Source organism: Terrapene carolina, unplaced genomic scaffold (genome assembly GCF_002925995.2).
Source record: "Terrapene carolina triunguis isolate 2854851 unplaced genomic scaffold, T_m_triunguis-2.0 Scaffold53, whole genome shotgun sequence".
In the NCBI taxonomy this organism is placed as follows: Eukaryota; Metazoa; Chordata; order Testudines; family Emydidae; genus Terrapene; species Terrapene triunguis.
This window is the reverse complement of record NW_020664404.1, coordinates 7,094,312-7,106,880: the sequence shown is the minus strand read 5'-3', so window position 1 is coordinate 7,106,880 and position 12,569 is coordinate 7,094,312. Positions and strand designations below refer to the sequence as shown.

At 44.2% G+C, this 12,569-nt stretch overlaps 1 protein-coding gene across 1 annotated transcript in view; it reads left to right on the top strand.

Annotated features, from left to right (window-relative positions):
* The window catches only part of DOCK5 (dedicator of cytokinesis 5), a 126,433-nt gene that overhangs the window by 61,784 nt on the left and 52,080 nt on the right, over window positions 1-12,569 (top strand). Inside the window, exons 11-19 of the mRNA XM_026657397.2 lie at window positions 1,281-1,423; window positions 2,190-2,315; window positions 3,059-3,183; window positions 4,026-4,124; window positions 5,240-5,312; window positions 6,997-7,100; window positions 8,708-8,897; window positions 10,775-10,872; window positions 12,280-12,369. Of these exons, the coding sequence (XP_026513182.1) occupies window positions 1,281-1,423; window positions 2,190-2,315; window positions 3,059-3,183; window positions 4,026-4,124; window positions 5,240-5,312; window positions 6,997-7,100; window positions 8,708-8,897; window positions 10,775-10,872; window positions 12,280-12,369 (1,048 nt within the window). The remainder of the gene's footprint in view (window positions 1-1,280; window positions 1,424-2,189; window positions 2,316-3,058; window positions 3,184-4,025; window positions 4,125-5,239; window positions 5,313-6,996; window positions 7,101-8,707; window positions 8,898-10,774; window positions 10,873-12,279; window positions 12,370-12,569) is intronic.

Sequence of the window (12,569 nt, the reverse complement as noted above, 5' to 3'; positions counted from 1 at the left end):
AAAAATCTCCAGTCATGTAAAGCCCAAAGTTTGCAGCAGGATGATGGACTCGAGTGTCATCAGTAAAAACCTCATCAGCATGATTTATGCTTTGTAACAGGGAAAACAACCACTGGAAGGGGGATGGCTGGCGGGGTGGTATCATAGCACTAGCTTTGAAGTAGACAGACTCCCTGAAATCACACGTTCAAATTATAGAAGGATGAACTGAGGCCAGGTCTATACTACGGGGTTAAGTCTACCCATGTAGCTGGAGTCGACGTAGCTTAGGTTGACTTATTGCAGTGTCTATACCGCACTGGGTTGATGGGAGAAACTCCCCCGTCGACTTATCTTACGCTGCTCGTTCCGGTGGAGTACCGGAGTCAATGGAAGAGTGATCTGCGGTCAATTTATCGGGGCTTTACTAGACCTGCTAAATCGATCCCCAGTGGATCGATCACCGCAGCGTGGATCCCCGGTAAGTGTAGACATAACCTCAGAGTCCAATGCACGTTCGTGGGTGGGTTCCTATAGACAAGACTTCGAAAATCAGAGGCATCATCTACTGTGCATGCGCATTGGGGGTGGGATTTTCAAAAGCAAGTAAATGATTGGGAGCACAAATCCAATTGAATTTCCCTTGCCTTCACCACTGTGCATCATCTGTCTAAGGGTGGAGTAGGAGGAATTGGGTAAAGAGGCTAGAAGTTGGGGATGAAATGATTCCTGGCTGCATGGTTACAATTTCTGGTTTGGAGAGGAGATACAAGTCCCAGAACCGTGCCTTTCTAGTTAGACTGGCTCTTTGATGGCACTGTTAACTTGTTCAGCACGTTACAGTAATGAAAATGAAGCTTGTTTGGGTAAGCTGAACTATGTTATTACAATCCTAAATATAGCACTTCGTTTGGTTCAGCCAGCATGTCATTACGAGGGACTCTCAGTGGAGAATTTTTTATTCCTTTCATCACCTGTTTATATGACTAGAAAAACTGCCCCAAAGGGTGTTTTTCCTTTCCACAATAACGTGGATTTACAACTGTTTTTTGTCTGTCTTCGCTGCAGGGACATTGTAATTAGAGATTAGCTCATGATGCAGAGTCTGGATCCAAATCTAGGCTCTTCCAAAGTTTGGGGGTTCATATCTGGGTGCGGTGGGGTGGAGAGGGAGGTTTGTTAAAGGCTTTGGCTTGTTAAAGACCATAGGGGCCAGATCCAAAGGTCAGAGATGTTTGGATCCAGGACTTGCTTGGCCTTCAGTCTGCCTGCACCCCATCTTCTGTTGTTCCACTTCTCAGAATCGCAATGGAAACCTACATCAGGCAGCGACAGCTAATCATGTCTCCTCTAATGACTTCCCATGTGATCGGCGAGAATGAGCCTCTCACTTCGGTCTTCAACAAAGTCATCGCTGCAAAGGAAGTGAATCATAAAGGGCAAGGTACACACGTTGGACAAGGAGCCAGCTTCACAACCTGGGGCAGGGGAAAGGCTCCCTCTCTTACAAAGGAATTGAATTACTTGTGAAGGTTCAGAGATCAAGGCCACTGGAGTCTGTTGCTTCCATTGGGTTGGACTGTGAAATGCTGTTATCCCATCACCAGAGATTGAACCAGGAACCTCCAAAGCTAAAAGCATGAGCTGCATAAGCTCTCTAGCTGGGCTATAACAGACTCATATCCTCTGTGGATTGGGCAAGGAGCGGGACTGTAACAGCCTCACCAGTGGGTTATTCCATCCTTATGCAAAACAGAAGACTTGTCCATTTCTCCCACTAAACTAGTTTGCCACTAATGTTGTAAGCTATGGAGCGTAGTTTACCAAGGTAACTACATCTCCTTTTATCCCACCCCACCCAACCCCTCTGTTTCTCCTAAATGATTTGGATGTGGCTGAGACCTTATGGTTTGGGTTCTGCCACCTTTGCTCAAATTAAATAGTATCTTACTCCAGTGACCGTCCCACTGAAATCACTGGATCTACTTACAGAATTAGGTAATAGTCAGCCATGAGTAAGTGTTGGCGAATCAGGCCCGGTGGAAACTTGGGGTTGTGTAGTTTAGCTGTGTGTTTGAGATACTACATTATATATATCAGACAAGAAAATAATCATTAGTTTTCCCTCCTTAAGCCCAGGGTTAATGGTCATACTATAGATATTGCACTTGTACCAGTAAACATTTATTAAGTACCATATTTTTTCTTAGGCCTCTGGGTCTCCCTGAAGCTGTTACCTGGAGACTTAGCCCAGGTTCAGAAGGATTTTTCTCACCTTGTCGACAGATCGACTGCAGTGGCTCGCAAAATGGGATTCCCTGAGATTATTCTGCCTGGTAGGTACCTTATCTTCATGAGCACAAACTCTGACTTGCTACCGTGCTTGTGAAGGACATAAGAAGACACAGAGATCCTGGATTTACCTGTTGTGCAGAGCTCTGTTCCATAGTTGGTTGAAAAGTGTGTGGTGTTTTCCACTAAAATTTTCAAATAAGATTAAAATGTTTCTGTTTTGTCAAAAACTTTCAGCAGAATTTCGGAGTTTCATCCAAAAAGTGAAAATTTTCAGTTTTGTTTCTGTTGTTATATTTTATTTAAGGAAACCTGAAAAATGTCAATGAATGGAATTTTTTGTAAGAACGTTTCCATTTAGTCAAAAAGCCATCTTTCATCGTGACATTTTCCCCCACCTGCACTATTGAATTCACATAGGGAGGAATTCACCCTGGCAGATAGGAAAGAGAAATACAAAAGATACGAACTTGGTCATGGCATAATGGAATATGAAGCTCCCTTGTCCTTTATTCATGAGTCCATTTGTGATGATAAACAGAGGTGGTGTGTGGAAGTCATGCATGCAAGGATTATTAGCAGGAAGATTGGTACATGGTAGAGTCTGACCCAAAAACTGAGGTGAAGATGAGACCAGTGGTTCAATCTAGAGCTCCCTTGATATCATTCAAGGATGTGAAATAACATGGTCAAAATCCCATGCTGGGGTGTGAAATGTTAGCCCTGTAACTTCCCCCAGCTGGCTGTCCATGAAAAGCGGCTCACTGGGAGTCTCTTAACGTTTCAGGTGATGTTCGAAATGACATCTACATCACTCTGATACAAGGGGAGTTTGACAAAGGGAAGAAGAAGACTCCCAAGAATGTAGAGGTCACCATGTCTGTGCATGATGAAGATGGCAACCTCTTGGAGGTAGGGTGGACCTGCTTGGATGGTGGGTGACAAAGATGTTGCTTTATGCATGTAGTGGGCTGCTGCAGGATCTCCAGCTGAGATGGCCCTTATGGAGTTCCTATGTGCAAGGACTGTGTGATGGTTCAGTTAAGGTAATTCTAGGGGACCTCTGTGATTGCATTGCTGGGAAAAGCAATAGAAAATGTAATGGACACGCCTGTATTGGTTGAAGGATGGATTAGATGACATAATGGATCTTTTCCACCTCAAACATCAATAGGAGGCATAGGATATAGGTAAGGTGAGTGCGGTGTAGTGTAGTGGTTAGAGCATGGTTCTGGGAATCAGGGCTCCTGGGTTCTGTTCTTACCTCTGCTACTTTTATTTTTCTTCCTCCAAACTTGAGCCTTAAGGTTCAGTTAGTCACGTAGGAAACTCAACTGCTGGAGCACAGCTAAAGGTTGCACACCTTGGCAGCAGGAGTCTAGATTGTAGTCTTGACAGTAATTTACCAAAATAAACAGGTGTCTCACAGAGGCCTCTGCATGCTGAGCTTTAGTCCTCGGTATAACCCTAGATTATTCCAATCTCTTATCCAATGAATTTTAGGGCTCAGTCCTATTGAACTTACACATTAATATTGATGTAAGGAAATCTTTGAAGGTTAGGAGTAAAATTTTCTAAAATCACCAAAATGACTTAAATGGCTAAGTCCATTTTCAAAAGTGATTTAGGCTCCTAAGTCCCTAAGTCACTTTTGAAAATGGGACTTAGGGTAAAATGTTCAAAAGCATCTAAGTGACTTAGGAGCCTAAGTATTTTTTCCTGACTTTATTTGCTCTTCACCTTTTTCCCCAAAGAAAGCTATCCATCCAGGTGCTGGTTATGAAGGGATCTCCGAATACAAGTCCGTTGTTTACTATCAAGTCAAGCAGCCTTGTTGGTATGAAACCGTAAAGGTGAGTGTGTGCATTTTACAGTCCTGCTCCCTTCACATGGAGCCTAAAGAATAGGGCTAATCAACAAACCTTGAATCAGCAGAGGACATGTAGAGTAGCATGTTGTCCTATGTGGTCTAGAGAGACAGTGTTGTCTGGTCTTTCAGCAAACAGGACTCTGGTCCACTTTCAGCTGCAGCTGAAGGATTTCAGATGCAGCTAAAGGATTTGCTAGAAAAGGTATCATCGCTGGATCTGTTGCGTGCTTCTAAAAACCATCCGCACCCTTGCTGTAGACAGAAGCAGAGTATCTTTGGGATAATTGAAGGGTTTAACTGCTAATCTGAATTGTATGGGGGGGGGGGTCTCTGAAATGGAAAGAACAGGCCTGCTTTTCTGCACTTGGAATCCTGGTAAAATAAAACCTCGAAAGGCCCTTCCATTTACTTCCTAAACGTTTTTCGTGATGGAAGAGAGAGAGGCTCCTGGATTCCAGACGTTATTGAAGCTCTGATTGATTGCATAACCCTGGCCAAGCCAACTGGCCACCTGTACTTCTATAAGATGCTGCATCTGAGAAGAGCTTTCCCAGTAACATAAAGTACAAATCCATATATATTTGTGCATGTATGTGTATATACACTTGCGCACACACATGCAGAGTAATTTAAATACCTAGGTACCAATGGATTCAGGACTGAACGGCTTTAGCAAATGCTTTCATGAAGATAGTGCAAAGTGGATTGGGGGTAAAGTTTTCAAAAAAGCCTACAGGAGTTAAATGCTCAGATCTCATTCAGTTTCAATGGCATTTGCATGTTGAATTCCCTGTGATCCTTTGAAGATCTTAAACAGAACTAGAGATGAGTTTTCAAATGTAGGGCCAGGGACAAGAACTCCTGGATTCTCTCTCTGACTTTTCCACTGATGTGTTACATTGGGTAAGGTACTTCATTTCTAGCTATGCTTTTCCCATCTGCAAAATGGTTATAAGACTTTGGGGTGAGGGGTTGGAGCATGTTATGAGACTTGCTTTGTTAGTGTTTGTAAAATATTTTGTGTTCCTCCTCAGAGGTATCAGAGGTATATGAGAAGCCCTAATTATTGTTCTATTTGACCCCTCACGTAATGTTCAGGTGTCTATTGCAATTGAAGAGGTCAGTCGTTGCCATCTGAGGTTTACGGTCCGTCACCGATCATCACAGGAATGTAAGTACTTGAAGCGGAGACCAGGGAGGTTCCCCCCCCCCATGTATATTGTGCACTTTGTAGCCTAAATATGTTTCTGAGTGTCCCGCAAAGATGGAACCAGCATTCGGCCTTCCTCCTAACTGTAGTCTGCTGGGAAGGGGATGGTTCAGAGTTTGGCATTGGCATGGACAAGCAACGGAATGCTTTCTGATGAGCCCCCTCAACTTAATGGGTGAGCAAAACAGGGCTGCTATTCTAAGAAAACAGGCTTTTCCCACTGGATTTCCAGCACTTTTGCTTCTGATTCTGGTTGGAAATCCCGCAGCAGCAGCCGCCTTTCTTGGTGTGTTTCGGCATTTCCACTCCCTGATTGGAAGCAAGAAATGGGAATGACACATGCAAATGGGGGTGGGGGGAATAGGTTTTTTTGTCTATAAAAATGGGAAACAGGACTGCCTGTCTTTTGTGCCGAGGAGCTGAACTACTCATTTTATTTTTAAGTCATTTACAAAAGTCAGTGCCGGAATGCGCTGTGACTCAGGTCTTGATGGCCTCGTTGCAGGAGGACTTTAGATCAAATTCATGAGAGGCTAATAAGAAAGTTAAATAGCCAGAAATCTCATGAAGCTATTTCAGAGCAGTGGGCGGCCCCATGAGATCAGATCAACAGCCTGAGAAACTGATCCAAAAAGGGCGGTAAGACACTGTAACAGAGCCTCCTTGGTCCTGCTACTGTCTCGGTCAACAAACCGCGCAGAGACCCTAGTGCTGGTTCAACACCCTGTGCAGTTTATTTATAATTGAGTCCCACCACTTTCACAACATACCTAACGCCTTTTCAAGCAGGGGGAGAGCAATCTCTCTCCCCCTCGCATTGCCTGCTTTCCCCCTTTTCACTTCCTTCCTGTGCCTATTTGTGGGCTCTGGCTAATGGCTTCATTAGCCTTTCTGCCCTGCCCCACCTACAAATTAGGCACAGGTCTGCCTCATCAGTTCCAATCTGCTATGCCTGATTGGAGCTGCTGTGAACAGAGTGCTGACTCAGGGTTTCCTATCTAGCACTCTGTCACAGACACAAATCCATAGAGTTAAATGCAAGATGTGCTGCCAGATTTGCAAAGATAGAGGCAGTAGGTACGAAGTCAGAAACGCATGTATTTGCATTCACAATTCCTGTGATTACAAGCTGCTTGGGGCAGAGACCATCTCTTTGTTCTGTATTGGTACAGTGCCTAGCAAAATGGGGCCATGGGCTATGACCAGAGCTCCTAGCTATTGGAATACAAATAACAAATACATTAACATTTAAGGCTGTGATTCAAAAAACTGCCTAAGTGATTTGAGTGCTCAATTATCATTAAAATTAGGCCTCTTTGGAAAATGTCAGCCTAAACCTCTATGCAGAATTGCTCTGTAGGGATGCAAATTGCAGTGCCTTTCTTCTTGCATCTACCCATTGAAAATTTGGATATGATGAGGCATTAACAGGGAAGCGTTCCCATCTTATTGTAAAAATGGTCTAATGTGCCTCGAGGTGTGTTGCAATGAAACAGTGCTTTTTAAACAGAAGTTATTACTCTTGCTTTGTTCTTTAGTAGCAGCAAGTCACAAAGAACCTTCCCATGGTTTGGGAGCTGGGAGATAATCCAAGAGACAGACTAGAGGCCCCTCTTAGTGAAGGTTATGTTCTTTCTCTTTGCAGCCAGGGATAAATCGGAGAGAGCTTTCGGGGTGGCCTTTGTGAAACTGATGAATGCGGATGGAACAACTCTGCAGGATGGCAAACACAATTTAGTCGTTTACAAGGTAGTTTGGGGGAAAAAATCCTGTGGTTGTTCAATTCTTGTACTAGTTGAAACGTCTTTCCCAGCCATGTGTGTAGTCTCCTGGTAACACAAGCCTTACTTTACTCTGTTAACCGCCAGAGTCTGAGAACCAGTGACACACTAATTTGTGGTCATGATAAGCCACCATTAAATAAGGTTGCACTGGGCAGACCTCTGATCACTTTGACACAGGTCTGATACATTCTTGTAGTAGCTTGAGAATCCATTTTGCTTGTTTGCTATATTTGGCCCCGTAACCCAGACAGCCTATAGAGAATGGGCATGGAGTCACGTCTTTTCCCTTTCTGCCTTTAGGAGGAGCTGTCTTTGACAAGGGGAGAGATACCGTGTTTTCAGGCACAGTAACAGAAAGTTAACCACTGCAGAGAACCACAAGGGTATTAAAGTGACAGTAAAACCTCTCTAATCTACACATTATAATCTGCACTGGCAAAGTGGCAGTTGCTTCCTATCCTCCAGCAAAGATTTAATAGCGACTCATGGAGTGAAATCCCCCAGTACCGAGATGTCATTAGTGTTTTATAATGTAGATAAGTGGACCCCAATGCAGTGCCCGCTGGGGCATCTATGTGCGCCTGCCTACTGACAAGGGAGCACCCCGCCGCCGAGGAGCGCAGCCGCCGAACAAGCAGCCGCTGAAATGCTGCCGAGAAGCGGCAACATCAAGAAGCATCGCCGCTGAAATGCCGCTGCTTTTCAGCGGCATTTCGGCAGCGACGCCTCTTGATAACGCTGCTTCTTGGCGGCATTTCGGCAGCTGCTTGTCCGGCTGCCGCGCTCTTCGGCGGCTAGTCGTCAGGTGCCTGCCACACTGAAAAGGTTGGGGATCACTGATGTAGATATACTACAGTACATTTATGAAGTGCATTGCTACCATGTTAACTTCCATGGTATCATTAGATAGGATAAAATGTATCAGAGAGAGAGAAACTCATATTTCAGGGTGTAAACAAAGCCACCTGAAGCCTTGGGAAGGTTTCCCAAGTGGGCAGGCTATGCCATTGTGGGTTTCTTGTTCCTTCATCTGAAGCATCTGGTACTGGCCACTGTCAGAGATGGGATACTGGACTGGATGGGCCACTGGTCTGTTCCTGTATTCCTGAGAATATCTATAGATAAACTACAACACAGAGAGAGGAAACCTGGTCCGGTGGTTAGGGAACTAGCCTTAGACTTGGGAGATGCGGGTACAAGCTCCTGTTTTGGGGGGAAATCACTTAGTATCTCTGTGCTTCAGTTCCCCATCTGTAAAATGGGGGTGACAGCACTTTCCTACCCCACAGGGGTGTTGAGAAGATAAATACATTAGAAGATTGCAGGGTGCTCAGATACTCTGAGGATGGAGGCCAGATAAGTGCCTTGGATAGAATGTGATTTTTCCATGCACAGTTTAAAAAGAATTCCAGTCCATAGCAGATGTGAAAACTGCCGAAAAAACATGCAGTCTGCTGCTGTGTTGGAGAGCATTTGTAGTCAATGAGTCTGCCTGCCTCCTATGTGGACAGGGGCAAGATGGAGTATTCTCAGTATCTGAAATCACCCTCCCCAACTATGTTCTATCAACAGGGCGATAACAAGAAAATGGAAGACGCTAAATTCTACTTAACTCTTCCTGGCACAAAAGTAGAGGAGGAGAAGGACAGCCCACCAGGCAAAAACCTGCACCACTCGTCCAACTTCACGCCCACTAAAGACAGCACGAAGGACAGCTTCCAGATCGCCACTCTTATCTGCTCCACCAAACTGACCCAGAACGGTAGGTCTGGCACTAGCAGCGGGGTGGGCGCTATGCTGTGCTGGGAGAACTGTCTGCCAGGTGAACGAGGCCCTCCCCCCGTACACGAAGACTCTCTTAGACACTATTAGGTTAGAGGCTACTTTAACCTACACCTTCCTGTTAGGGGGTTAGCAAGTAGAGCGACTCTCTTCTGGTCCTCCAGTGTGAATCATAGAAATGTGGGGCTGGAAGGGGTCTCGAGAAGTTGTCAAGTCCAGCACTGTATGCTGAGGCAGGACCAAGTAAACCTAGACCATCCCAGATAGGTGTTTCTCCAACCTGTATTTAAATACCTCCAAAGATGGGGATTCCACTACATCCCTTGGAAGCCTACTCCAGAGCTTAACTACCCATGAAGTTAGAAAGTTTTTCCTAATATCTAACCTAAATCTCCCCTGGTGCAGATTAAACCCATTACTACTTGTCCTACCCTTCAGTGTACGTGGCAAACAATTGATCAGTCCTCTTTATTACAGCACTGTATGTATTTGTAGGCTATCATCAGGTTCCCCCATCAGTTGTCTTCTCTCAGAACTAAACATGCCCAGTTTTTGTAACCATTCCTCATAGGTCAGGGTTTCTAACCTTTGCTCATTTTTGTTGCTTTCTTCTGGAATCTTTCCATTTTTTCCACATCTTTCCTAGAGTGTAGTGTCCAGACCTGTACACAGCACTCCAGGCTTCACCCCAGGGACAATTACCTCTTATGCGTGACACTCCAGTTAATTCACTCCAGAATATTTGCCTTTTTCATGGCTGCAACAACATTGTTGACTTGTCTTCAATCTGTGATCCACTATAACTACCAGATCCTTTTCAGCAGTACCACCACCTAGCCAGTTATTCCCCATTTTGTAGCTGTGCATTTGATTTGTCCTTCCTAAATGAAGTATTTTGTACTTGTCTCCATTGAATTTCATCTTGTTGAATTCAGCCCAGTTCTCTAATTTGTCAAGGTCATTTTGAATTCTCATCCTGTCCTCTAATGTGCTTGCAACCCCTCCCAGCTTGGTGTTATCTGCACATTCTATAGGTATTCAACTGGAGACAGAGCCAAAATCAGTGGCGATGGGTAAAATATATGTGTAGGAGTAGGTCACATATTAGTAAGTGACTCTGAGACTGTCAGTCTAAATCTAGAAGGGGAATCAACATACTATGTGGTTTTGGGGTGGAGAGAGTGTAAATTATGCCAACTCAAACTTCCTTTAGACTCTAAATTTGGCCTTCTGTGTCTTGACTGCATATTATGTGTCTGCTCTTCCTTTAAAAGGTAGTGATCAAGTTTATTTGCAGACAGTGGTTCAGATCTTCAGAGCAGTCTAGGGGATTTACATACACATCTACTGGTAGCTTTCATGGAGGTTGTGTCTAAATCCCCTAGACTGTTTTGAAAATTTCAACCACAACCTGTCACTGAATTTGATGTTCCTGGATGGTCCAGAGCTGTGATCAATGAAGCCCACAGCTTAACTTGCTTCCTAAAAGAGGCTTAAAGTGTAGCTTTAAGAAGCATTCTGAAAACTCTGAAGTAAACGTAAGAACATTTGTCAGTCAAGTCATTCAGTATGATGGAATTCCTAGCTTATGGGTGTCCTCTCTTAAGTACGTGAGAAGTCTGCAAAATCGCATGTTTCATGTGCTAGGATTTAAAATCATAGGGGTGCCTCTAAGAGCAAGGGCAATTCTGGCAAAGTCGAAACAGCCATTACAAAGTAGTATGACTCGTTTCTTATAAGCTGATACTAAAAATAAGCACCGTTTCCATTTCTTTATTGGTCTGCAGCCATTAGGGTAAATCGGCTCTGGTGTTCTTTGCGATCTGTCACTAATTGTCATTGTTCTGTCCTTGGTAGTTGACCTGCTGGGTTTGTTGAACTGGCGTTCTAACTCTCAGCACATAGCGCACAACCTAAAGAAGCTAATGGACGTAGAAGGAGGAGAAATTGTAAAGGTACAAGATCACATCTTCTGTTGTGTACATAGAGATTTACGTCCCGATCTTGCAAACTCGTAGACATGTGCTTAACTTTTAAACCTTGACTACTTATTATTATTGTTATTATTATTGACCATATTATTTGTATGACCATAGAGCCTAGGAACCCTGGTCATGTACTAGAACCCCACTGTACTAGACGCTATAGAAACAGAGAACAAAAGGACAGTCCCTGCTCCAATCTAAGTATAAGACAGAGACAACATGTGGATACAGATAGACAGGGAGCACAAGGAAACAATGAGACGGGACTGGTCTGCATGATAGGCAGTGATCTCGATATTCCAGTGGGTGTGCTAACTTGCTTAAAATGTGCAGGCTCATTTACAGGTGTGCAGTTACTGAAAAGTCCAGAGGTAGAGTGGACAGTAATGAGTTTTAGGGGGAATTACGTTCATAGCAAATACATAGAGCTAGAAACAAAACCTAAATATTCTTTCTGGAAAGTTGCAGCAGAACACTACTTTGTTTGCAGGATTGGGGCTGTAGGGAGAATTCAATACAAGTTATTGCAAAATATGATAATCAGGAAAACCCTGATTTTTTTTATTTATTTTCGGTAGCATCTAGGTGGCCCCCAGTTGCTAGGTGCTATACAGACACACAAGAAAAAGACAGTCTGTGCCACAAAGAACTTATTGTCTGAGTGACTTGAGAACTTCAGCTGAAAATCGGAATTTCCAGGAAAATGAAATTCTGATTTTGAGAAACTTATTTTTTTTTAACTTTGGATAATCACTATGTCGGCTCACTGGGGTTGTGAAACTGGGGGTTCGCTTTGAAGGTCAGTTGAAAATTGTCTTACTGGCTGAGCTACTCAAGTGAAGGTGGCGTGTTTGTAAAATCAGGACTCCTGGTGATTGCCAAAAGAATGTTGTGCTTGGAATGCTTGTCCGGGATCCTTTGGCACAGAGCACAAGGTTGACATGCTCCGCTGCAAGCAGGGGCTGTGTGAGGGCAAAGTTAGGGGTAAGCCCCTTTGTAGAGCCAGCCACTCCTGTACTCTCACACTGTGCCAGATAAAAAGGGGGCAGGGCATGGCAGATATGGGCTTACGTGTGATCTTCACGCTGGCGAGTCGCTCACCCAGTACTTCTTATTGACCTTGCTCCTGCTACTAGGAAGGAGCAGCTTGGCAGACATGTACCAGCATGCACAGTGCGTGGTTGGGCTCTCCTGCATCCCCTGTCCTGCTGATCCCTTTTTACCTGTTTGTATACATGCAGCTTTCACACCTCTGCTGGGCTGGATCAAGCCCTTTCTGTTTTCCCTAAGCTCCTGCGGGGGAAAGGGAGGATTCCTGAGCAGCACTGAAACAGAAATAACCTCTGTTTCTGCTTCCCCATTATCTTCTCGCTCTAGTTTTTACAAGACACACTTGATGCACTTTTCAACATAATGATGGAGATGTCAGACAATGAAACCTATGACTTCCTTGTGTTCGATGCACTGGTGAGTGGTTGTTATCTGCATATCCCAAAGCACCTTTATTTCAGCCATTTCTTCAGCCTGTCTTCTCATTCTGGTTCCTATTGCTTCCACTGGACAATTGATTGGTGTCTCAGTCTATGAGAAATATGAAATTATATTTAAATGCGGTTTATACTAGTCAGGAGTCATTGGGTGCTAATGTAAGGCAAGGTTAGGAGATG